Here is a 27,244-nt window from a genome sequence, read left to right as displayed (position 1 = left end):
CTTCCATTTTCTAATAATTGCGCCAATAGTTGTTGCCATCTCACCAAGCTGCTTGCCAATTGTCCTGTAGCCCATCCCAGCATTGTGCAGGTCTACAACATGATTTCCTTACACAGCTCTCTGGTCTAGGCCATTGTGGAGAGGTTGGAGTCTGTTTGACTGAGTGTGTGGACAGGTGTCGTTTATACAAGTAACGAGTTGAAACAGATGCAGTTAATACAGGTAATGAGTGGAGAACAGGAGGGCTTCTTAAAGAAAAATGAACAGGTCTGTGAGAGCCGGAATTCATACTGGTTGGTAGGTGATCAAATACTTATGCCTTGTAATAAAATGCTAATTAATTATTTAAAAAGATCATACAATGTGATTTTCTGGATTTTTTTATCCAGAATAGATTCCGTCTCTCACAGTTGAAGTACCTATGATAAAAATTACAGACATCTTCATGCTTTGTAAGTAGGAAGACCTGCAAAATCGGCAGTGTATAAATAGTTGTTCTCCCCACTGTAAGTACCCACATAATTCTAGGGAAGCGTTTGAAAATTCAAAATTTCAATAGCTTTCTCAACATGAGACTCATGCTTTACCCCTAAATAGCGTTGTGTTTAGAGACGCGGAGCTTCAACCGTAGATCCCGAATTTCATCAAAACAAATTATGTATTAGGAGCTCTTTAGTAGCTCCGTTATAGTAACCCTAAAATAAAACGGTTCAAGGTTATATTGCGACTATTTCTGGTGGATTTTCGAAGTGCATGCATGATTTTTGTGGTAATAGGATAGATAAAACCACATTGGGCAGTATAAAATGAAGGGTCTTTTCACTTGAAAAAGTCAGTTATCGTCACCTATATTGATAGTTATTGTATCATTGTCATTCACGAATGAAAGAAAAGCTTTGGCTGTGCTAAGTTCAAGTAGTAAGTTAAATAGCCTACTAGTAAGCATATTGGTTAATAAGATGTTAAAACGGCCAGTGGCAAAAGCCATACATTTCATAGATATTTGTGGTGGATGTAAACTTAAGAAACGTTAGTCAGTTTAACACAATGCTTAATTGTGTCTAGCGAAATATTCGAATTTGGCGTGATGTGACAAAATGATCTAATATTGAGATATTATATACCGACTTTAGGCGACCGCGTAACACAGTGGTGTAGTGGTTAAGACAGTCATTCACGTGGTAGACCCGGATTGGAGGTGTATCACAAGTATCACTTTTGCAGGCCGGCTGAAATAGGCTTCCCTGGTTCCTTTTCTGCTTTTCGTACAGTTCTCTTAACTGTATGTAACCATCTTTACAGCAAACAGAACATAAAATGCACTGAATAGAACACAAATAAATGACAGCAAAACAATGTACAATGGGAACTACAGTGTAGGCTATGTAAATTAAAATATTAATATATTAAAACACAAAAAAACACAGCTGTTCGAAACTGGTGGATGGAGCTGAGTATGGGAGTTTATTCTTAAAGATCCATTTAGCAATTGTTGTCCACAGATCTTAAAAGAAAGGACAGCGTTACATTTTTGTAATACAACAATGTTCAAAGGTGTTGCAATATGTTGGCAATAGTGTTTATGTATATATCGTTTTCCACGTGAGGCAGTTTTGGAGAGCACAGGATCACCGCCTTAAAATAGGGGATGAAAAAGGTAAAAAAAAATCCTCCAGATTCGGATTTAATTTGTTTGACAAAACAGGTAGCAAGCCACAGCTAAACAGAGGATTTTGCTAGATAATTTCTACAAAAATTACGTTGATATTCTGGCAAACGTGGTTAGTACACAACATGTACCAATGAAATTAACCCACCACCGAATCTTCATGGGGTTTGTGTTTGGTAAAACGTTTTTTACAAATAAGTGTCTTGGTCAACTGGAGCTTCTTTCCTCGAAGTGTACCTTGTAAGCCACGCCCACTAAGGTGTGACTTGGTGCTTTTTGAGAGCCTGCAGCAGCACCAGCTGTTCCACGGCAGTTGGAAATAGGAACGCGAGGAGAAAGGCTTGATAACGGAAATATCTGATGGACTACAGCACCTCTCCTCTCTAGGCACACCGTTGGTTTAACGGTTTATATTTCCACCGTCACAACATAAATCAACTCTTGGACAATTTTATTTTCGAGGTTCTGTTCGATCTTTCAAGGTGAGTACAGGAGCAAGAACATACAGTAGTCGCAAACCTGGTCGAGATTTTATTTTCATTTTGACCCTAGACTGTCCAAGATCTTTGATTTAATCTGTACGACTAGCTACCTAATGATCTTGCGATTTTCGGACAATCATTAGCTAACGTTTGCTAGCTGTACTGTTTTTTGCCGATTGGATTGACTTCATGTGTGTAGTGTAACAAGTTCATTTCAGCAGTTGCCACCTAGATTTTGAACTACACTGCCATGCATAAAGATGGCAAACGTTACTATACAACTGCAACTTTTTTTCTCTTCATACATCCCTGATCTTGACAGTTACCTACATGTCATACTCGTTTGACGTTTTTCGTGTATTCAGTCTATTTTTAACGATCTAGGGAATGTGTCCGTGGCCGCGCTGAAAAACAGTGACATCACCAGCTAAAGAGAATGGCCCCAGCTCTGACCAAGATCTCCAAAAACAACCATGGAATTCACCTGGCAACCCCTCTCAACCCCAGCAACATGGATGCAGATTGGGCACTGTTCAACACTGACTGTGATTCTCAGTTGAAACCGGAGGACAGCTGTGCTCAGCGGGGTTGGCTTAACCTCTCTTTGCCTTTCATAGACACCTGTTGCTCTAGCAAGAGACCCCTTGAATTTCCTGACTTGCCTGGACTGTACAGAACAGTTCTTCTCTCCAGCCCTGGTTCCCTGCTTAGCCTCCTGTCCCTTAACAAACACGTAAATAAGTTTCTGGTGGCCTGTCCTGGTGCACAGGATATGCATAATGTTCCTTTTCCTGAACACAATAGTCAGGGTGTGACTTGGCAGCAACATCATCAGCAGTGTCACCTCAGTGATCATGGACCAAATACCTGTGATATCCCCCAGTCTCCTGGGGGATATCACAGCGTGGGGCAGGGGGAGGGGGGCTCCATCCCTACAGACACAACTCCAGCCCAGCCGTGGACCAGTGGGGCTGAGAGCCAGGGCCAGGTGCAACCTGTCACCGCAATGGTGGAGGAGGCTGTGAGAGGGCAGACCTGCTGGCATTTCTCCCAACAGGAAACCCTGTTAGAACGTGCTGGGCTGATCCAGAAGAGGCTCCAGGCTCTTCTCGGGGACCATGTCTCTCGTCACTGCAGCCTCCAGCTGGAAGGTCTGATGGGGAAGTGGGGCAGAGAGTCTCTGGATCCCCCATCACTTCCCCCTGCTGACACCAAGCCATTGGATTTAGCCTTGACGCTGCAGAGACGGACAGGTACACTGAGCAACTGGGTCCTGGACCCTGCCTTTCGACAGACTTCCTCGCCCTTTTCCCCCTCCAAAGAGATCCAGGAGTTTGCCAGCTATGCCCAGGTCTTGCTGCGCAGATTGCAGGGTGCGGTGGACTCCGATGCCACGGAAAGCAGCTCAGACGACGAGCTGGGACCTACGCAGGAACGGGGGAGCGCATCCCAACCGGTGTGAGTAGAGACCTTCTGGTAATGTGCTGTAGTCGTACGGTTGTAAAGCTGTTTACCGTGGAAAGGGTTGTTTAGCTTAAGAATTTTAAATGGCATTTTATTTCACATTTGGATGCTGAAATTGCCATAGGCCTAATTGTATGCGGCATGAGCAATGCATTTTGAAAGTGGAAACAGTTTTGGGTGCGATTGAGAGCTGTTAACTGAACGTGTGTGGCTTTGTTTGACCTTAGGGTCTGTTTCTTGTTTAAAACAGGCTGGTGTTTTCCTGGATCCCACAGTGAGTTGTTACAGCTAGACCAACAGGGTTATGAAGAGAAGTACGCAAAGAGAAACGCCATATGGCCGTGAGGGAGTTAGAAATGAAACAGACCATATGCCTTAAACCAGATAAAAATACATTTTACTTGACTCTGTAAAACTGTGCACAGTTCTGTAACACACAAGAAAGTCATATTAGAGTACCTTTCGGTAGTTTTGCCTGGGCAAGTATGTCATCATAGCTGTTGGAGCTGAACAGGGAGGTGATTTAGTGAGTAGATATTATCCGTGATCTGACGGCATAGTATGCACATGTTTTTGGGTAGTTCTACCTTGTTACGGTTTGGCTCCTGTTTGATTTGGACCCACTGGGTCAACTTGATGACCATTCCCTCCTTACAGTTGTGGAGAATTGAGACTGATGTTTCTGGATTTAGTTTTGCCTGACTGTGTCAGTGTGCATCTGGCCAGTTGGTTTCAGAACTATAGATCAGTGTGTCTGTGTACTGAATGTTTGGGACAAACGGTCTCGTTTCTCCGGTAGAATATGTATTGCTGTAGTCTTTTTTTCCTCTCTTCTCTCTGCTTGTGTTGCCCTTCTTTTCATAGACAGTCAAACTGCCTGTTCAGCACAGGGACTAAAACATTCATTCAAGGATTGTTTTAAAAATATCCAGAGCAGAAGAAGCATGTTCTACTTATTTTGCTCTGTGTCTGTCTATATAAGAATGTAACATTAAGCCTGAACATGTACATTACATTTAGCCTTTAGTATTGACAAAAATACATTAGTGTGGGTCCTTGGCCATTAAATTAAAATATCTGCGGGGTCGGCCTTTGAAATGTTTTATGTCAAGTCAGGAACCCTAGTTCTATAACATCTCTGCCCAGATAGGAAACTGCCACTTACAGCTGCGTGATCGCTCCAGGTTTCTTAGGATGTAGTAAAGATGTTTTGTCTTCTTCTAATGGTTTTGTGAGAGGTTTAACCTAGCCTGTGTCCCTGAGTCAATCCAAACAATGAGTTGGTTTTTCCATTTAGTACAGCAGGATGTGTATCACTAGGTAACCTGTTCTCCCTGTCTGGAATGTAGCGATGGAGACTGAGTTTGAGTTTTTTCAATGCTAGCTTGTGCACACTAACATACAGGAACACTCCAGAGGTAATGCAGCAACTGGTATGTTTGTGGCACATTTAGCGACCTTTGCGTCTTCAATCAGCTGTTTATTTAGGACAGATGTTATGATTGCTGTTTTGTTTGGTTATACGATAATTGTGCCAGCCCAAGGTAGATAGGGGATCATTTCATAAGGGAGAGTTTATGGCATGCACCTCCTCTGGTTAGATCTCTCCTCGTCTGACTCTAGATTGCCATTTAAGGACCCTCATTTGAAAAATATGAAACCTGTGTGCTTACATAACTAAAATTAGGGAGTCAAATTCCAATTTTGGATTCCTGGAAAATAAAACGAGGGGCACTCCCTGTGAGCTTTGCTTCAAGGCCGAGCTATAACAAGAGGAACAGTGTTTAAGAATGCAGAGCTCAGCTCATACATGTAGGTACTAGCTGTTTTTTTTGCCCAGTCGCCATCCGGCCAAAAACATTTTCTGTATCTGAGCGATTCCAGCGTTATGGTAAATTACATTAAAAAAAAACATCATTCATAACGTTTCTTATGAATTTTATGGATCTTAACTTTTAGCAGACACCGGTTTCCTGAGTAACTTAAAGTAGTGAGTATTTAAAAAAACTGTAATCTCCATACTGGGCCCCTTGTGGGAATCTAACCCTCAACCATGGCCTTGCAAGTGCCTTGCCCATGTCAAGAAAGCCACGCAGGATCATAGAAAAAAGATACTGACTATGACAGAAATAAACCAGTTATAGGGGATGTAAAACCTTGATTCGTTTACTTCACCGATACATTTTCAAGAGGACACCATTCCTGACCCCATTCTCATTAAAGTTGTGTAGCAAACTCAACTCTGAGATTGTATGGGCTGTGTTTATCTGATAACCTGGGATGGAGGTTGGGAGTCTAGTCTTCTGTGGAAAGCCTCGTCTCTGTTTGGCTGTGTTGGCTGCTTCTGCCCGGGTGCACTGCTCTATTGCTCTGGAAATATGTCTGGAATTTTCCTGTTTGTCACAGCAGGCCCGCAGCGGGAGGGCAGGCAGACCAAGGCAGAGCTGGTTTATTATGTCTGAGGCGACTGCTTTGGCTGGAGATGGGGGTGACAGTTGTATAATGTGTGGACCGGTTCCACTGCCTTGCCTCCGACCCAAAGGATATGAACAGTAATTGTTCACTGTATTTGTTATGAAATGACACTTTCAAACCACACTGGCAGTTACAGCTGGTGTGATTTGTGGTGCTGTGTGTAGGTCTATGCCCGAGACAGTCACTTGCCCACCTAGTCTGTCTGATCACCTTTCCCTGACGTTCTTCTCTTAGTTTGAAGTGGCTTACTCCTGGCATTTCCCAGAGAGCCATGGTAACTAACCTAAACTGAACTGTGGAACCGCCTGCTGGGAAACAATGTCCAGCCCTGCCCTGGAGTAGGGGAAATAGTCAAATGCAACCAGTGGGTCCTTGGAAACCTGTCCCCAGCTTGCTAATGATTTATTAGACTTTGTACTCTAGACAGAATAAGAAAAATTTCCCAACCTTATCTGCCCTGTTAGGGAAAGGCTTGTATGCAGAAGCCGCATCGTCAGCTGTACTGTTGTTCCTTCTAATAAATGAATAATGTATGTCTCACTACACATTTTTGAAGATGGCGTTAGCTAGCTAGCATGTCATGGCTTTTCATAACTATCAAACTTAAGATGCTGCCAATTGGGCCACAAAACTCTAGAGGTCAAATTTTGGCAAGGCCTAGGCCCCCTTCTCTTGCAGCTATCATCAAGCTCTGTCGGCATTACAGTCTAAATGTACCAAATTATTTACAATGACTTAGACTAAAATGTTCTAATAAATCTCCTTAACGTTAATATGTAACAATTTGTTGATGTTGTTGTCTAAACGTGGCTCCCTCCCGCTTATCTGTGTCTGTCACTTTCTGGCTCTCTGTCCGTCTTTGTTTTTCTCTGTCTTTTTCTCTATCAAACTCTTCAGACGGCATGGATGTGAGTGGAGGTGGCAGAAGGAGAGGGCTGAGGTGGGCAGTAAGTGGTCTTGGTTACAGCTGCGTGTGGCGGAGCTGGAGGGACACATTCAACAGCTGGGGGACCTTTACAGGCAGCTCGCGTCTAACAAGGTAGTGGTTGTGAAGTTCATACACACAAACACATTAATTTAGTTTTTATAGGTTTCTGATTCCCTTTTCTTCCCCTGTTTTCTTTTGTCACTTAATTTTTTTACACCCTGTTTCTTTTCCCAGTTTTTTTTTTTTTGTCTTTATTTTGCATAGAAAAAACACGTAATTGAATGTTCTGTTGTCCTCAACAATGTTTAAACCAAATCTGTGTGTTTGTGTTTCACTTAAGTATATTGTACATGGGACAAAAACACGCCCAAACTGGTTATAGCCTAAAATGTGCCCCTTTGAAATTTTAGTTTTTTAGGCACAAGTTACAATTAGGGTTAGAGTTCGGTTTAAGGTTAGGCGTTATGTGTTTGTGTTAGGATGAGGTTAAGTTTATGCATAAATGTTAGGTTACTGGGGTTAAGGTTAGGGTTAGAATTAGTACAAAATAGGATTTTTCCATGGGCAATAAACTTTGGTTTCCCCATCCACAAGAGAGAGGCTGACTAAGTAAACGTGCCCATTCCTGTGTGTGCCTGTGTATGTCCGCGCATTCCCAACACAGTGACCTAGCTCACAACCTTCGCTATGATTGGTTGAATTATTGGTGGCTGGTGATTCTTTATAGCTTCAGAGTAATGGCTGGAACAGAAATAAATAGAATTATATGAATCACACTTACCTTGTTGATTCCATTCTAGGCTTGGCAGCGATATTTATGCTTTCTGTCACCTCTGATGTGTGACTGTGCACTATTTGTGAAATTAATGGCAGTGTGTTTATTTATTTTTTTGGTCCAGGGGAGTGTGATCCTGGCGGCGTCGCAGCCGTTGACAGACTGGCAGATTCAGCAGACGTTATTAACGGAGACGGCAGGGCTGTTGTTGACGCCGAGGGGGAGTGCTAGAGACCCTCCATCTGACACAGAAAACGAACCTAGCAGCCCCACGCGCCTCCTCAGGAACATAGAGAGACAGGTAGATGTTTTATGTTACCTTAACTTCAACATTGACTCCTGCATGGTGCCACTGCTCTGTTGAACATTGGGCTACAGCCGCTGGTAGGAAGGCCTAACCTATAAAATATAACTGACTAACTAGGTAGCCATTTCAAAATATCTTGTAGCCCGTTTGGTTGTCTCTAGTTTACGGTTTAGCCATCTACATGTTTTAATGCTTTCGTTATGTGCCCAAGAACTTTCAACCAAAACTTAAGAATAAGGCCATGCAAAGTAGATAAAAACAAGAAACCAGGCAAGCCTAGTTCAGCCGGCCCGCAATAGAAAATGTTGCCAACTCGCGATTCGACCCGGGGTCGCGCATGTGAAAGGCTGTGTTGATAACCACTACACCATGGAGCTGTACATTTACTGGGTGTCAGTATAGCCTATTGTCTCTATCCTGAACAAATCCTCTTTTGCCACTGGCCGTTTTAATAGTTAATTGTCCATTCATAAATGACATTGATATACAGTTAAACTGACTAACGTTTCTTACTAAGTTTACCTCCACCACAAATAGCGTCTATGTATGCCATTTGCCACTGGCCGTTTTAACAGCGTATTAGTCAGTGATAAGCTTTACCGGTAATTTAGCGATTGCTAGCGAGTCTGCCAATGCTATTTCATTTCATGGCATAAGAACATATTTTTTTCTTTCATGGCAAAACAACATACTTTTTTCTTTCATTCGTGAATGACATTTATACAATACCTATCATGAAGTGAAAAAACGAGAGAATCATGGAATCTACCAGAAATGAGTCTTTGCTCTCAATAGATCCGAACTGAGAGGCACTATCTTTAACCACTACGCCACAGCATTACGTGTTTCAGCAGTTGCGAGACTCCATTGAGGATTGTTTTAAACTGCCTAGCGTTTTATTTTTACGTTTATCTCCACCACAAATAGCGTCATGCCATGCCATGCCATGAAGCTATACATTTGCCGCTATACACTTGCAGAGTGTTGGTATAGCATCTCGACATTAGATGATTTTGTCATGCGTTGACATCACGCCAAGTTTGAATATTTCGCTAGACACCATTAGCATTGTTTTAAACTGACTAAAGTTTACCTCAACCACAAATAGCATCTATGAACTGTATTGCTTTTGCCACTGGCCGTTTTAACAGCTTATTAGCCAGTAATAGGCTTACTAGTGTCTACTAACTTCCTATGAATAATCATAAGAATCGAGCAATTTCTAGCAAGACTGAAGATGATCTATTCCATGCCAGAAACAGTCGCAATATAACCATAAACGGTTTCAGGTTTAGCCAGCTAAGTTTTCGTCTATATGGAATAATTCATAATGCGTACTTCGCTTCGCCTGCGTCGATATAAGAACTCGAGACCTATAGTGCACAAGTCCGCTTCTCTAATCACTATGCTATTTAACAAGGGTCAGTCAGTCAGTCAGTCAGTCACATTTGCTCTTCTTAGCCAGTATGCGGTCCAGCAAAAAATTTAATAAAAAGATTCATATGACATAAGTTCTTTTGACAAGAAACTTTGTAGTATTTTTATGGATTCTGTTCTATTGATGTGAATCAAAACATATGAATAATGGTGTTTAACCAGGTTGAAGCTCATTAAGGTTCAAGATTGTGTAGGTGGGGTGGTGTGCCATGTAGACCTGCCAATTAGCCCTATATGTTTTCTCAGTGCTTCTCAGTTATGTGTAGTGGATTGATGTGTTGTTGGGGCCCTCAGAGTGCTCAGCTCAGCCAGATGGTCAGCAGCCTGATGCCCCCTCTGAACCTCTCTCCAACCCCCTCTCCCATCTCCAAAGACTCCTGGCAGGGGAACGGACAGAAGAGAGCCTTCAACAGGTAGGTTTACACACCCCTGTCAGCCCTTCAACCCACATTGTATTCATTCATAAGTCAAAATGATAAATATCCCCTCAGATACAGACAACTAGTGTGTTAGATCTGTGATATTCTAAAGCCAGTATGCACTAGCCTCAGTCTCAAATGACTCCCTATTTCTTGTATAGTGAACTAGTTTTGACCAGGATCACTAGGGCTCTAAAGGGTATATGGTGCCGTTAGGGCCAAAGACCTACTTTACAGATGAGAGGAGACCTAAGATCGGCTGTCCGTCACAATGATGTTCAACATGCTCTCTATTCTAAAAACAGCTTGTGGAAAACGTTCATAGTATGAGGCTGATTTCAAACAAAAGCATTAAGATCGAGTTCTTCCTTCCTCTTGCCCTTTTAACTGTCAATAAATTAACTTCTGTGTTTTTAGATTTAAAATAAATATTACCTATAGTGTTTTTCCTCCTGATTTTCTTTCATGAAATAGGTTAAATATAGTTGTTCATAGTTTTTCTTTGTTGTATGAATGTGTAATTGAGGGTTGTCTTGCAATTGTTATGGCTTTGGGCTGGTCTTAATTGTAAATGATTGAAAAAGAAAGCAATAATAAGAACAACATTTTTCCAGTGTTGGGGTAGTGTAAGCATATCCTAACAACAGAAGGGTGTGGCCCAGTCCTAAAAATGTCTTGACTGACATTTCTTTTTTTAATGTAAATATGACCGTGTATATGAAGTATTACCTACTATATGTTTAGTGTGCAGATCGTTTTCTCACATTACATTTAACATTTTAGTCATTTAGAAAGCATTCTAACCCAGTCTATTCTAAAAGAACCGAACGAGACACGCAGGTTAGGAGAAACAGCCATTTTGGTGTGGAAATCCTTCAGGTGTCTTCTGTGTTGTCCCCTGCAGTGGCTTGGTCCTGGGGGGGTTTGACTCCTCTCAGAAGGTACCCAAGAGGAGAAGAGTGAACCGCAGAAAATGCCAACTGCCTCAGGTTGATGCCACGTGTGTCTCAGCACGCACCCGGCCCCTGGTGACTTATCACAAACCACGACTCTTTATTCACACCGCCACCACCAGCCACAGACCACAGGTAGCCACCCTGAAAGCCACTAACACACCAGGGGTTGAAACTCCTGGCGCCTTCTGTCCTGGGACGATGACAAGATACGGGTGTTGTTCCAAACATGACTGGGAGTTCATATCAGCGTTCTACATCACTGTACTTCAGATGTTGTCAACCATGCTGGTGCTACAGATCACAACATTCAGCTTTATTCCCCTTGTAGGAACAGTTGATGGGGGAAAATGAATTCCTCAAAGCCTTGTGCACTAAAAAGCAGATTCACGTGGTAGAGATGCAAATACTGTGACTGTTAGATCTTTTGAAAGAGGGGAGATCAGAAGATTTTACCTGGCACATGTCATAAATGACTACCTTTGGCTGCCTTATGATGAAAAAAAGTTCATTTGCGACGCAACTGAACATGACAGATGATAATGCTGCTTTCCATGGAAAAATGGTTCAGATTTCAGTTAGGTACATTTTGAATCTAGAAAGCCAGTTTTTAAACAATTACGTTTAGCGTGGGAAAACCATTTCAAAATGGACTTCCTCCACACAGACCCCAAGGTAGATGATGTGCTATAGGCCTTTAGTCATTGGTTTGTCTTGTGACCATTTGACCTCTACATATGCATGTCAACTGAATCAGACCTTAATGTTAATAAGCCTACTCTATATTTATCAACAACAGCAGTGTATAGAACATATTTACAGGTGCTGGTCATAAAATTAGAATATCATCAGAAAGTTGATTTTATTTCAGTAATTCCATTCAAAAAGTGAAACTTGTATATTATATTCCTTCATTATACACAGACTGATATATTTCAAATGTTTATTTCTTTTGATTGTGATGATTATAACTGACAACTTATGTAAATCCCAAATTCAGTATCTCTGAAAATTTGAATATTACTTAAGACCAATACAAAACAAATATTTTTAGAAATGTTGGCCAACTGAAATGTATGAACATGAAAAGTATGAGCATTTACAGCACTCAATACTTAGTTGGGGCTCCTTTTGCCTGAATTACTGCAGCAATGCGGCGTGGCATGGAGTCGATGCAGTCTGTGGCACTCAGGTGTTATGAGAACCCAGGTTGCTCTGATAGTGGCCTTCAGCTCTTCTCCATTGTTGGGTCTGGCGTATCGCATCTTCCTCTTCACAATACCCCATAGATTTTCTATTGGGTTAAGGTCAGGCGAGTTTGCTGGCCAATTAAGAACAGGGATACCATGGTCCTTAAACCAGGTACTGGTAGCTTTGGCACAGTGTGCAGGTGCCAAGTCCAGTTGGAAAATGAAATCTGCATCTCCATAAAGTTGGTCAGCGGCAGGAAGCATGAAGTGCTCTAAAACTTCCTGGTAGACGGCTGCGTTGACCTTGGACCTCAGAAAACACAGTGGACCAACACCAGCAGATGACATGGCACCCCAAACCATCACTGACTGTGGAAACTTTACACTGGACTTCAAGCAACGTGGATTCTATGCCTCTCCTCTCTTCTTCCAAACTCTGGGACCTTGATTTCCAAAGGAATTGCAAAATGTATTTTCATCAGAGAACATAACTCAGCAGCAGTCCAGTCCTTTTTGTCTTTAGCCCAGGCGAGACGCTTCTGACGCTGTGTCAATATTGAACCTTTTCACAATATTCAAATTTTCTGAAATACTGAATTTGGGGTTTTCATTAGTTGTCAGTTATAATCATCAGAATTAAAAGAAATAAACACTTGAAATATATCAGTCTGTGTGGAATGAATGTATACATTATACAAGTTTAACTTTTTGAATGGAATTACCTGAAATAAACCAACTTTTTGATGATATACACATTTTATGACCAGCACCTGTATAAAAGTCTCATTTAAAGTTTAGCTACCGGGGCATTCCTCGTGTTGACATTGAAGTGGATGTGAGAAACAATTAGCTAGATATCACTTTGACATGTAGGTTAATTATGTTTAAAAAATATTTAAATATTATTCCAATGTTGGCAGCCCTGTTTATTTATTACACTTATAATATGGTTCTCTTAGGATGTAAATGTTATTAATATGTAGTCTTATTTCCCTACACACACACATATAAATATCAAGTGCTTTAAGTGCTTATATTAACATGCAGTGCTAAAGTAATATTTCCATGTCTACCGTACCATCAGACTTTTTTGGGGTAGTGCTTAAAGGTTTTGTGCACCTGTGAATTGCTGGCTAATTTAATGGGACATGTAGTCTTAATGGTCCCTGGGGTTCCTGTGGTTCAATACGTTTTGTAAAACTCTCTTGATGGCACAGAGAACATTTTTCACATTTAAAACGTATATCCTGTAACTGTTTCAACCCCCACATCCCTCCCCCCCACCAGGAACCAGCGTCCCTCTCCTCCTTCACCCTCTGTACCATCTGTACCTCCTGTGACCCCCTGGCTCTGTGTTCTGACCCAGCCTGCTCCTCCAGCAGCACCCTGACCTCCAGGACTAGGATACACCCTGTTCTTTCTCTCACTTCAGGTACACATCCCTCCCTGTGCTGGACATACTGATTCTGGTACACACACTCTGAGCAGTTTCTCTGTTGTCTGAGTTGTCTGACGTTTGGCAGTAGAGAAGTGACGTGACCGCTGCAGAATAGATAGGATTTTGGATCAAGTATGTAGTGAGTGACTCAGAAACTCATGCTCATTGTTAGATCCATAGATTCGATTATCTAGAATATACAGTTTCTTAATCGCTTACCTTTTAACCCAATGCTAAACCTGATCAGACCCAACTAAAAATGGACTTTAAGGCTTCTAACCTAGTGACTGTCTCTCCACAGACACCCCTTTGTCCCACCATTTCCAGAACTCCCCTCTTCTCAGAGAGGACTGGGTCCACCAGCCTCTACCACCAATCAAGTCTGAGTCCAGTCCTGTCCACTACTGCTATAGGAACAGGGGACACACTTCTCCAACGTGGTTCAGTGAGTAGCATTTCTGTAACACAACAGTGACGTCTGAAACCTGGCAAGGATTTGTTTCTGCTCTTCATCACTCCTCCACAGTAACATATTTCCGGTGTCTCAGCGACATTTCCATCCAGACTGAAGACTTCTACTGATCTGCTGGGGTATTTCTCAGTAATTCTGTTTGGCATCTCACTGGGGGACTTCCACAGCAGTGAGTCAGCCGGTTAATGAATTGCTCTCCTATGGCTCCTCTGCATTCGGCCAGTTGGATACATGGGGTTAATGATCCTATACAATCCCAATGATCTACGCTGGGCTGAAGGGCGGGGGGGTCTGAGGCGACGGGCCGTGGCTAGAGATGGAGACTGGCCAGAGAGGCTAAGGTGCTGAAGGCACTGGGCTGTGAATGATGATGAGGAGAGCACTGGAGACGGAACTCACACTGCTCCACTCAATTTCCTGTCAGCCTGAATCAACCCCCGTGGACAATGATTGAGCTGAGAACAAACAGCCCCAGCTCCACTAGGATATCCTTCTGACATTTCCTCTTAGGTTAAGGATCGGTCTTTTTCTTTTTCTTCTTTTCTCTTTGTTGCTCAGTTCTGAGACATGCTGGGGGTTTGTTTAGAGGCTGTCAGTAGTGTTATTGGTCTGTCAGCCTGGGATAATGTCATAACAGTGGGTGAGAAGGGGTAGAGGGGGTTGGGATGGATGTGTCTCTGTACTTGCTTGGCGAAATAACGCAATGTGCAATCACAGCAGAAAGATGTGACTTGTTGCCATAGGAAAACTACAGCCTACACAGCACAACATTTCAAACTTAGACAGTATTCATCTCTGTTTTCCACATTGTTACAAAAACCAGAGGGAGGGTGGGGGGGTGTGCGGGGGAGAGGGGTGTGAGGAGGGTGGTGGGATGTGAGGGGGAGAGGAGGGTGGGGGGTGTGAGGGGGAGAAGGAGGGGGAGGATGAGTGAGTTGCTGGTTTTGTTAACGTACCCTGACAGGGAGGTACTGCAGTCAGTGATGGAAGTTAAACACTGGTCCTGTTAAGACCTGTTCCCGTCCAGATTATTGTAGCATCTATGTCATTGTCAGCCGCTGAATCCAAACCCCAAGGTATCTATTCTCTTAACAGTGAAACGGGCCTATGAACAGGACCTTGATTGTCAATAGAACTGATGGGGGAGTTTTGACAGGGAACGTCCAACCTAATTGACATTTAAACACTCTGAGGTAGCTCTTTGACGGGTCCTTGTAATCCTGTGGGAGGTATGGATGGTGGGTTCAGATTAGTGGAACTCCGCGCTATTCAATTGACATGGCTGCTATTTGGTTCTAGGTCGCAGCCAAAACCACAAGCCACATCGTAAAGGAAGGCCTTTTGGCGCGTCGCTTGTCAGGTGGGCGGGCTCTGCCAGGACCCTGCAGAAGAGGGCCTATCGCAGAGGGAGGAAGAGGAGACACACCCACAGGATGAATGGAGGTATGTGTGATCCCTGGAATGGGATTTGTTTCCACTGGATTTATCAGGAAACCCCCCTTTTTGCGTAAGTATCCTTCATTCTTAATTTTTTATAGAAATACACCTAAGCCATATCAAAATCCATAATTTCCTGAATGTTTGTGCTATCATTATCTTTTCAAACAGGTAATTTTTTTGGTTGGACATTACATACAACACTGTATGAGTCTATACTGATGTAGAGCACTTTATATAATCACATTTTTAACAAGTGTCAAGCTCACCTGAGGCCCCCATGTCCAGGTGCCATGAAAATTCCCAGTCTAACTTTTTACTTCACTGATTCTTTGCTCTTCATGGCACAGACCAGAACAATGCACTCCTATTGAAAGACCTCATTAAAACACACTATTGGTAACTTTGCTACAAATGAAAGGATTTTTTTCATCTTGAAATTCTGTTCTTTTTTTGTTCTTTTTTTTTATGTGACTCGCAATTACTCATTTTCATGAAATACAGATGTATTGGGTGGAATCAGGTGGTAGCAGCCTTACAGTTCTTGGTGGGTGACCTAATCTCCTTTTTGTTTACGCCCCCTACATTTTTTACAAAGGTAACAGAGGTTACTGTGCTCTCTGTGTGGCCCTTATGTGGTTCATGGACTGGATACGGCAGCTTCGCTTGCCTGACCAGCTCTTGCTCATTCTGGGCTCTGTTTTAAGATTTGGCTGTGCCAGAGATTTGTTAGGTGTTGAGCTGAACGTCACCAGATGTAAAAGCCCCCAGCCAGGCACAGGACATCATACTTTTTAAAAAGGCAAGTAATTTCTGTTTTCGGTCTCTAGATGAGGAGGACCTCCTGTCTCAGCTGTCAGACCCTCGGGAGACACGTCGGAACTCACACATGTGCAAGCAGGTACCACGCACGCACACACACACACACACACACACACACCAAAGCAGGTGACGCCTCAACACATCTGTGTTTTAGCTCCAATTTTGGCTACCTGGACTAATAGCTTGGAAATAAAACGTCAGTGCCATCTACACAGTGGTTCCCAACCCTTTTCAGTTACTGTGCCACCATTCAGAATTTTGTTCTCGTCTGAGTACCCTGCATGTTCATTTTACTAGTAAGCCTGTGGTGTCATGAGTGTTCTCAAGTTGGGAACCACTGGTCTAAATCATACTCTCCGGTGGTGTGGTTTGCAGGTATATGTAACGTGTTTGTAAGCTGTTCTACAATATTGGTTGATGCTGTTTTGTTCTTAGGGTCCCGCCCGTAGACGTCAGGGAGAGAGTGTCTACAACATTGACAATATTGTCATCCCCATGTCCCTGGCTGCCACTAACAAGGTGGAGAAACATCATTACAAAGACATTATAACACCCAGGTATGACTGGGTCCTGTTCAGTGGTTGCTGTTGATTCTCAGCAAAATGCTACAGCTACGTTGAACTGAACCTTACTGAACTCTCTTTGTCTTTAGCTGGAGAGTGGTTGAGACACTGCCCCTGGTGGAGCAAGAGATGCCAGAAGAGAAGGAGGAGGAGGAGCTGCTATGTGATGAGACCTTCTCCCTGAGGCACCTGGGATGCGAGAAGAGAGAGAAACTTGGCTGGACCTCATGGGACAAGACCAAGCACTACAGGGGTTCCATCCGGTGGGCACTCAACACACCGCGCTTAACCTAGCTGCCTCCTGACGCCTGACGTCAACAGACCTGTATACCACACACACTCTGTGTTCTCCTTCAGAGAATGAGGTGTGGCATACTCATGCTCCAGCAAAGCTTCTGTTCAAAGTGCCCACTCTTTCTAGGTCTGGCAGCAGGAACCCGGGCTACAGCGATGGAGCAGGTGGTTCTGTATGGGCTGACCGGTGTGCTGTGAGGTGTGACAGCAGAGGGGACAGGAGCACTCGTGTGGACTGGAGCTGCAGTCATCTGAACACTGATGCAGACGGAGCCTTAGAGGAGTGTGTGGTGAGATAGGACAACCGCTGTCTGGCACGGAGGAACTTTGAAGTCAATATCCTGTTAACCAATGCTGAAGAGTTATTAGCAGAAACGATGCTAGTCTGTTAATGATCGAGCCAAACTAGTTCATGCCTTCGCTTTAAAGTACAACGCATGAGGTGTGAATGTTGGGTCAGTTTAGATATGATTTTTGGGTGATTTATGTAAGAGGTTTTAACATGGCACCACATTATTAGTAACTGTAAAATGTCCCTGAAATGAAAAGCTTATCAGATTTCTGCAGTTTATCTGCAGTGGGGGGGGGGGGGGGGGGTTGTGGGTAGTGATCTGGTTGAGGAGCTATTGAGCCCACACAGATTATCTGTGGTTAGATGAGGCTGATTGGAATGAGTCATACTGAAAGACTTCAGATGTCTTACTCAAAACCCCTTCTAACCAGAGTAAGCACCACGTCCACAGTGACATTGGCATCTCGTTTACCATTGAAAACAGCCACGGAATATGCTGGGAATCATCCAATAGCCTTAACTGGTGCTATAGTTGCAGAACAGGGATATGCCTCCAGAATTGCCTGCGTACAAACAGGTTAGGATCTTCCCACAAACACAGTCACACATACTTATAGACTGACCTCACGCACGTACACTCACTCCCCAGTCATGCTGTTTCTGCTTCTTGATGGTCTCCTGCCCCTTCCTTTAAAGTACATAAACTAAGACAAGCCACACCCCTGCTCATTGATGCAATGCTAGAACTCCCTGGAAATGGCACATTACTGTTCATCATGTTATGTTGCATTCATTTCTTATTGTTCATCGTATCAGTATGTATTTGCTATTGCTATTAATCAGTTTTGGATTATTTGCCTAAATTGCGTTCTTGGGTCAATAAGTAGGCATTCTAGTGTTAGTCAACACTTGTTAATGAAGCCCTTGGCAAATAACCTGCCATACATCCCTCTGGTCATGGTGTAATGGGGCTGGTGTCAGGAGGATTGGAAAGTGCTCCCTGCTTACTGTCAATCACAAACTCAGTAGGGTTCCTACCCCTTCCCTCTGCCTGCAGCCTCGACTCCCTTGGGACAAACGTGTGTTCCCACTCTGTGAGGAGGAAGCTCTGAGGTGTCATGAAGAGGATCTGGGGGAGCTTCGCTGGGACGAGAGAGAGAAGGCAGAGCGCACTAGCACAGAAAAGTGCAGTAGTTCTATCCAGTCACACCTACCAACTGCCATGTCTTCAGCCCAGTCACTGTTCAGTACAACAATGCCACCTGCTGGAAAGAATGTGAACAACAGTCTTACAGTAGACCTGCGATGACTTGGCTTTACCTTGGTACAGGTACAGTACAGCAACTGACAGGCAGTTCATTAAGTTAAACAGTTACTACATGTTGATCCAAACAACAAAATACATTATGTTCAGGGCTTTTCGGATGTAAGGACAAATATAATTTTTAATTGTTTTCCTTTTGCAATCAAACATGTTCTTGGGGTGTAGGATGCATTTCTTATAAAACAATAGAAGTTTATGAGAGAATAATCACGATCTCCCACGTTGTGGTCTTTACAAGAAGGAAGATAAGTGTATGGGGAGGATCTTGTCTGCACTGTTCCACCAGTCCAGTAGATTTGGAGGAGAGGAGATTACATTTTGCCTTGTTAACATCTGAACATGGCGGTCACGTCACAGCCCTCGAAAACCGGAACTTTGCATGTCAGGGTCGCTGAAGAGGGTTAAGAGACCACATCCATTGGTTAACTGTCGTACACATTAAACGAGCTGTACAGTGGGTGGAATAATCTGTAAAGTGAGGGGAAATACCTAAAAAATATATATATATGATTAAAGGTTTACCCTCTGCGACACTACTAAACAACCTCTACAAACCACCTAACAACCTTAGGCTGGTCTTTTGGTATTACATGTGGAGAGGGGAAAAGATGGCGTGAAAGGCAATCACCCGGGGCATTAGGGAAATTGGATTAACCCACTTGCTGGGAATTGTAACATGGCTCATTTAGCGACTATTGTGACAGGATAATGGTTTGAATAACAGTCACTGGGGCTGGGTTTTAAGTCCCAGTCAGAACACTGCCCCAGTCCACTATATTGATGTTAGTCGGATAGCACCATTTAAAGCTGTGGGCCTGATTGAAATGTCCTCTCGATTGATTCAAAACAAATGTGCACAACAATATAATTCTGCCAAGAAGGCCTACTTTGCTGTCAAAATGTAATTTTATGTTCCAGAACTCTGACTGTTTCACCATGCGTCCATTCAGTGTTGTTTTTAGGCTGTGTGTCTTACTATTTTGGAGTGTGTACTTCCCTTATGGATGACTGACAATGTCGGACCTATACCACCTTGCATCCCTCTGGTGGCTTCCCTCTAAAGCAGTCCTTCCTGGTCGGCGCTGCTGGAAGTGGCGTTGGAGAGGTCTATGGAGATCCCAATGATTGGAGACATTAACCTGAGCAGGGTGTCTTCTTTGGACTCTGGTCAATAATAATCCCATGACCCTTACTGTAAGACTAGGGGTGTTTACCCTGGTATCCTGGCTACCTGTCCATTCTGGCCCTCTGTCTTCATAGCCATCTTCAAAGTTGGCACATTCATCCCCTCTCTTCCCTCCCCATTATTTAAACTACTGACTCGAACACCAAACAAATACATGGCGAATAAAATAGTTCAGTCTTTAGATATCATGTATTGTTGGTTATATGGCAAGTGTCCCACAATGGTTGTTTCTCCTGTCCAGATCCCATGAGGAGTTTAGCAGGATCAAGGGACCTGACGAAGAGGACTGAATTCCCTGGAGGAGATCTCAGGAGGGGTTTTAATTTCCTTAATTGTAAGGTATTTTAAGGTATCGATGTGATCTGTATTCAGTGTATGTGCACATTTTAAAATAGTCAAGTTACCCTTGACATGCATTCCGTGTTGATTGTTGGTCTGCTTGTGCACAACCAATCATAACCTCTGCCTGTACCACACTATGCCAATAGTTTCTGCCTGATATTTATGTTTCAAGATGCATCTGAAAATCGTAATATATATTTATATTTTAATCTTTGTTTAGAATATTCTATTATTTTTAATAAGTGATGATGGACTTTTCAACAGACCAAACAAGTGTTTTAGCTGGTGTACTTTTTCAACATGGAGTTGTGGTGGCTATTAATGACATTAAAATCATTTAGGCCTTCACTGTCTGACTGTTGTTGATTATTGTCCCAATATTATGATTATTAAGGATAAAACCAACTAACAGAAGAGTTAGTTTCAGTATGTGCATGGCGAAAAATCATAAAACATTGACCATCAATGTATGTTCAAGTTTCTGTGACTCTACAGATGTCCTTTGAGGTTTTTGTCCTTTCTTACTGCGTGTATGATAGGCTGAAATTTTTAGGTATGCATTTTTAATTGACCCATTCTTTTTTTATGTCAGTCATTATCAAATGTAATGAATTTGTCTCTGTCGCACCCTTGGCCTAGTCTTCTAAACCCATAGGTTTAACCTTTGTCGCCATTGACCGACGCAGGTCTGTCCTTCGACATACAGAGAGGACAGTCCTTCATTTTGTAGGGAATATAGTTCCATTTGCTGGGCTGATTGAAGGCAAGTATAGTGATCAAGGTTATTAGCTCCATTGTTTTTAAGATGTAGAATAGTGCAAGCATGTTTCAAGCACATGACCAGCAAAAACCACAAGCAACCGACGTAACCAGTGAAGTTCACCAGGTTGCTACTGCAGCTGATATTGGCCCGTTGTGTTGCTCTGTATGATGGTTGTCCTGAAACCGGTTGGGGTGTGAAAAGCATGTAGGGATGTTATTTGCTTCCCTGCTGTATTGCACTACAGTTTAAAGGTAATGTAATAAATAGGGAATAAGGGACGGTTTGAGAGAAACTCATGCAACCTTCTGTGCTTCACTGGCCTTGTACTGTACCATATTCCATGTCCTGACCCTGGGATGAACCTATCTGGGCTCAGTCTTACCTCAGCACTTGGGAGGCCTGCTGGGTTATTTAGCCCTGGGAAGTGAATAATGCATTTTTGCAGAGACAAATGCTCCTATTTTTCTGGGGTAAGAAGTGTTTTTTTTGGGGGGGATAGTCAAATCCCTAGGTTGAGCGTCATGTATAAAACTCCTGCACTTTTATGGACAACGTGGTATCATATTGGCACTCCTATTGCAACAATTAAGGTGATGCCCAAATAAGGTGAGTTCTACAAAAATGTATTGATTTATTCTTTAAACAATCGTTTTCAAATGCAACTGCATATTTTCTAGATGTTATTTACTAGATGTTACTTTTCTCTGAAAAGTTTGACAATTTTCTGAGGCCAATCTGTAGGTTAACATGTACAAAATTTTTGCTGTCCAGATATTGTCTGGTAGGTACTTCGGTATGCCTTGTGGAGAAGGACCAGTGATTGTGTTTAATATCTTTGGCATGGTATATCCTTTTCCTGGGGCAATGAGTTTGGGTTGCCAGGCAACCATATTCTCCCTTTTTTGTTTAAGGTGTTTAGAACCTACCAATTACATTTTCCCGTCCTTCTAATTGTCCTCTACAATTCTGTCTGTCCTCTACTGTGCCTCTGGCAGTATTCTGATGGTGTTAAGTGCTGTTCGAAGGCATTTTGATTACCCTATCAGAATCACCTTTTAATTACTAAGTACGTTCACACATACTCATCATACTTGGTGCTGCTAGGGGCAGGCAACATATAAAGAATACACAAAATCTACCCAAAGTTCACATACTGGACAATTAAACACAGTGGGTTTTGGGCACCTAATGGGATGTGATCAGTGGGTATTGAATAAATATGGTTTCAGAGTTGGTGGCATTTGCAGTTTCAGTATCTGGACGTAGGCTACTGGAGAATTTTTGGAACACTGACTAAACAGAATGGGAGTGTCAGCAACAGCAACGAGCTTCATGCATGCTGCTTTGCCCTTTCTGCAGCTTAGTCCTGTAGTTAATAAGCAGAAGTAGTTGTATAGTTATCTTTTTTTGTCATGTGCAGAAACCCTTGATGTGAATGAAATAGGATTTTGTACTTCACAAATGGACACAATATGGTTGGTTCAGTGTGTAAGATTTGAGCCTGGTTTCGTAGACTTTAAAAGATTGCCTACAGGCTACAGTTCTGTGTTTTGAGTTATGCAATGCCTATATGCGCGGGACAGTCTGAATTCGGTAGCGCCGCTGTTGAAATACTTACGGTAGTCGTTCAGCCGCGGGAGGGGTAAGTGGCCCTTGGATTCCGTTGCCAGTCACTGCGTTCCAACGGCGAGTTCTATAGGGAAGCCTCTGCACCGAACAGGTAGGCTAAATATGCCATTTATTTATAACAATTAACACATCATGTAAGTGAACGTGGTAAGGCTTTTTGCTCATAGTTCTACAGTTGTATTTATTCACCTCACTGTTCATAGAAGTTTTATAATTGTGCGTCTATGCATGACCAGAAATTATGTGTGCGGCCCCAATGAATATCTAGAGAAAGGACGCATTGTTCATTGCCACTGTGTCGGGACTGCTGAAAAATGACTGGCAATAGACATTTTGGTGCTTATTTCAAATGCATTTTCTTCTTTTGTTTGTTTTCAATATAGGGACTCGCGAATACATTTAAAACCAACAATGGTTTAATTGGAAGGCGGTGTGTTGGCAATACTATTTTGAGCCCATCAATTAGCCTACATTTCTTACTTAAATAAATAACTTGGCTGTAAGAAAAATAGACTATTGATATACTCAGTGCTATAGCCGATCTTTATATATTAAATATGGCTACAGAATTTCTGAATTGTGTGCTGAACGCATTGTCCGCACGGTAGCGAAAACGGGAGGTCCGTGTCATCACCAGTCGGTTTGCAAAACGAACGCCGGTGAATTTGACGCGCTGTTTCGGTTAGGTCCAGCACGTATGGTGCTGAAACATCAGCAGCCCCGTCACTCACCACCATTAATCTGATTTTTTTGCTTCCGTTTTTCCTTTTCCATTAAACAATGAAACTGTTTTTTTTTTTATGATAGAGTATTATAGTGATTTACTTGTTGCAATTGTTCATTTAAGATATATGACATTATCGATGGAACGAGACAGGTGCAATCTTTGTGCACAAGCTGCTTATAACCTATCGTTTTAGCCTATAGAAAAGATGAAAGCTTGACAGGTCGGCCACAGCTGATCTATGGGTCGTCGTGACAATTCTCACACGGTGCAATTGAATTACTGTGGAAGCAATAGAAAGGATAGTGCTCGGCGAGAATGTTGCCTGGTCGGTCAGTCTGATTGTCGGTCCTCTTGTCTGGCTGTCAGTGTGTCTGACACATGAAGGTGCTGAGTCATAAGATTGTACTTTCTGGTTCATTCCCGTGGATTTTTTTTAAACATGCATCCTTTTTAATTGTATGTCCTCATTCCTGATCAGTTTAATCTCAAAAGCACAGCCTTTCGACACGGGTGTGTGTTGTTACAATGGTAAAACATAAAACCTCCAGTAGAAAACATTGTTCTGCTGAATTTTGCTTGATAACAAGGCAAGCATATTGTGACATGCCATTTTGTCTGGATCCTAAATGGCACACTCCTCTGTGAGGTTATAAACTCAGTGTATTACATTGTAATTTGGACACAATCAATGTTCTTTGTTACATCGTTGTTATTCTCCTCTCAGTATTTTTGAGTAACATTTTGGCTAAGGGTATAGAAGTGGGATGTCCTTTGCATGCAGCTCGAGAGCTTTCATAGCTTGATCATTAGAGTGCTGGTGACTTGTATTGAGGTGACACCGAAGCTGCCATCCATTTTACAGTCCTGTATGACAAGGCATTACTCTGAAGGGTACTCCCTGAGAAGTTTCCTTCCAATTCTAAACAGATGTCCACTGAAACAGTCAGTACATTTTGTCCAGCTGATCAGATATGATTTATTGTGTGTGTGTGTGTGTGTGTGTGTGTGTGTGTGTGTGCGATTGTGTGGCACTAAGTTTAATGCAGTAAATATATTGTGTGTGTGTGTGTGTGTGTGTGTGTGTGAGAGTCTGCACATGTTTTAGAAGGGTTTTTAGGAGCAGGGACAAATAAAAAATCTGGATGTTGATTGGGGTGGGGTGGGGGGGGGGTTAGGCTAGCTAGGAAGTGAGGTAGTATGGAACTAACACAGTGACCTGACTGTTCTCTTAGTCTCTCTTCTGGCCAGTGGCATAGCAACCACATTATGTTAGCAATTCAGACAGTCTAGTGCTTGTGTTGTCCATTAATCTACATGGGTAAGTCAGACAGATAATGTACATTTCCTTAAAACTCTGGTATATTTCGCAGACACCTTAGCTAATTGGTTTTCAAGTTACATTTTTTTATCAATTGCGTTGGACGCCGGTAGGTAGGAGACCGAGAGTGTTGACTGACACACTGGGCTTGTCTTTTGATCATCTGGTGAACCTCCAATGAATAAAACAGCTAAAATGTGATATTTATAATAAGCAACCTGACAAAATGGACACTTAACAGGGCCTCAAACAACATTCCAGGTTTTATTTCCTACACAAGGTTTAGGCAAATTCAGAAAGGGCGGCCTCTACCGCTGGCAGCAGAACTGAGGTAGCGTATAGGAACAACTGTTGAAGGTTTGAAGACGTGTGTTGCTCTGTATTCAGTCGAAGGACAAACTAGATTACAGACTTAGTCTCAAATGACACCCTATTCCCTTTTGGCAATGGTCCAAAATAGGGCTCTATGCTCACCAGGGAGACAACCTACTTTAAGACCGGATGAGCGTTTCCATTTAGATGTTTAATCACAAAGATATGATAATCGTCATGCATATAATACATTTTTACATTCAAGCAATTTAACAGACACTTATCCAAATTAAGTTACAATTACATAATTCACCTCAGACAGACAGACAGATGTCAGACGTAGGCCACGGGACTGTCCAGGTGGCATTAATGGCTGACTGCAGCACTGGTGGAGACAGACTGATAGACAGTCAGGTTATGTAAAACTGCTGCAGCATTACTATCTATGTGACATAACCTGCTGCATGGCATTACCTCATCTCACAACACAGCTGTATCTCAAAGGGCCTCCTGCATCCTATGTAGCGCATCACTTTGCACCAGGGACCATATAGAGTAAATATAGAATAAAGAGTCATTTGGGACACACACTTGGAGCCATTTGGGAAGCTACCAAAGTCCTATATGTGCTAGCTAGTTAGCTTTGATGATGGTGATGAATGCCCATCTCCACCCTTCACGTCTGTGTACGTTTCACTTTTCTCCCACTGATTCCCACGGTCAATAGAAGCCTTGCTAGAAATGAGGCGCTGTCTAACCGGACCCCAGCCCAGCGCTTGTTGAACAATGGGGACACCGTTTCATTCATGAAAAGAATTCTCTCTAGGACACTTTCTAACAAAGTGGTACTGATTCAAATGTATTATGTCAGGTGAAAGGGCGAATAATATGGTATAGAAATAAGATGCCTTTACTTTTACTGTGGTCTTTTTGAGGTTTGTGTGTGTACTTGTTTAACTATTAATCCTTATTCAAGTAAGGGTCAGGCTTACTGTTTTTATGGTAAACAATACACAAACAGATGTTGGTTGTACTATTGTGTGTGTGTGTGTGTGTGTGTGTGTGTTTGACTGCTTGTTAAATTTGTAACATTAGGGCTGGGCTTTCATAACCCATCACTGGCATAAAAGAAACATGAAAATGGCAGCACTACACTACACCCGTGATAGAACATACACATACCAATAAACTGGCAACACTGACCTTGAAAATACTTCGGCCTATCACGTTTATACTCGCATGTCATAGTTTTAAGGTCCAATGGCCATCCCTGTCCTCTGAACTATCTTCAGGAGGAAGAACAGGGCCCGTGCCCATTGACATGGTCGCAGTAGAGAAGGCCAAAGCCTCAAGTTCTTCAGCGTGCTTGTCCCACCAGTCCTTTGAATTGTCGCCACAGTCGTCACAGTGAACAAATTGCAACGACGTTCTGTAACCCCAGGCGCCTGAAGATCTGTGACATGTCCCAGAGGTCCCTCACTAACGGCAGTCTGCTGGCTGAATGCTGTGTGCCCTCAAGGACATTTACTACACACACAGCCACAGGAAGGACACAGCTCCTCTGGATGTCAGTCAGCCGAGCAGTGGCTGGTCGCCATCTAGGAGACAGGCGCCGTTGTGGAGCATCAGCACCGGGACAACCCCACCCCATTCTCCCATGTGTTCCGGCTCTGGCACAGCCCATCGGTTTCTAGGACCAATCAGACAGATCACATTGGTTTCATGGACCAATCAGACGGGGCACATCGGTTTCTCTGACCAATTAGACGGAACGCATTGGTTTCCCTGGCCTTTTTGCCGTCCGAACATCGTACAGAAACTGACGTCCATGGACGTTCAAAGCCAGACATTTGGGTAGCCGGGCAACGTTCTTGCAGAGTAGAGATTGAGGGTAAAGCACCATTACCAGGCTGGAGGAGTGGACAAGAGAGATTGATGGGTAAAGCTGAAAAGGATCACGATCAACCTGGATGGGTAAGGACTGAGGGGGGAAGTGAGGGGCTATGCCAGACCATGACTGTGCCGTTTGCCTATAATGTTTGTTTTTCCTTGGGTCCATGGTTCTGCTATACCACCCGGTGTGGTAGTTCCCTGGCTGGTTTAATGTATAGGACTGGTTTCTGCAGTGTGGCCCGGCTTGCCTGGCCCCACCATCCAAAGCCACAGCATTTCTCAGCTGACACTCATAAGACTAAGCCCCCCCACAACAGCTCCCTCCTTGTCCTA

General features: G+C 42.9%; 2 protein-coding genes across 12 annotated transcripts in view; both read left to right on the top strand.

Moving 5' to 3' along the window:
- Positions 1–275: 275 nt before the first annotated feature.
- On the top strand, positions 276–20,617 carry kansl1l (KAT8 regulatory NSL complex subunit 1-like). 5 transcript variants are annotated; one of them, XM_020055115.3, is made up of 15 exons: positions 276–297; positions 2,536–3,609; positions 6,988–7,129; positions 7,918–8,094; positions 9,832–9,950; positions 10,861–11,044; positions 13,387–13,531; positions 13,839–13,982; positions 15,309–15,452; positions 16,277–16,347; positions 16,704–16,825; positions 16,921–17,094; positions 17,253–17,415; positions 18,475–18,747; positions 20,169–20,617. In XM_020055115.3, exons 2-14 carry the CDS (start codon positions 2,588–2,590, stop codon positions 18,724–18,726), a joined length of 2,859 nt encoding a protein of 952 aa, XP_019910674.2. In that variant the 5' UTR covers positions 276–297; positions 2,536–2,587; the 3' UTR covers positions 18,727–18,747; positions 20,169–20,617. The 5 variants fall into 5 exon arrangements, with proteins under 5 accessions (XP_019910674.2, XP_010865721.2, XP_010865720.2 ...); XM_010867418.4 differs by lacking the exon at positions 276–297 and adding an exon at positions 1,488–2,151; XM_010867416.4 differs by lacking the exon at positions 276–297 and adding an exon at positions 1,488–2,151 and having other exon boundaries at positions 2,517–3,609.
- Positions 20,618–22,684: 2,067 nt separating this feature from the next.
- Positions 22,685–27,244, top strand: part of map2 (microtubule-associated protein 2) — an 80,245-nt gene continuing 75,685 nt past the window's right edge. For all 7 annotated transcript variants that reach the window (XM_034297661.1, XM_034297659.1, XM_034297658.1 and 4 more), the window contains exon 1: positions 22,685–22,752. The gene's annotated coding sequence lies outside the window, so the exon portion shown is untranslated. The remainder of the gene's footprint in view (positions 22,753–27,244) is intronic.

Source organism: Esox lucius, chromosome 16 (genome assembly GCF_011004845.1).
Source record: "Esox lucius isolate fEsoLuc1 chromosome 16, fEsoLuc1.pri, whole genome shotgun sequence".
Lineage (NCBI taxonomy): Eukaryota > Metazoa > Chordata > Actinopteri > Esociformes > Esocidae > Esox > Esox lucius.
The sequence above is the reverse complement of the archived record's forward strand: the minus strand, read 5'-3'. Positions and strand labels throughout refer to the sequence as shown.

Bases quoted from the DNA above. Each gene is read 5' to 3' on its own strand.
- kansl1l (XM_020055115.3), top strand. From the start codon at position 2,588: ATGGCCCCAGCTCTGACCAAGATCTCCAAAAACAACCATGGAATTCAC. The intron at 16,348-16,703 runs GTACCACGCACG...TTTTGTTCTTAG, and splicing joins ACTCACACATGTGCAAGCAG to GGTCCCGCCCGTAGACGTCA. The intron at 17,095-17,252 runs GTGGGCACTCAA...CACTCTTTCTAG, and splicing joins CACTACAGGGGTTCCATCCG to GTCTGGCAGCAGGAACCCGG.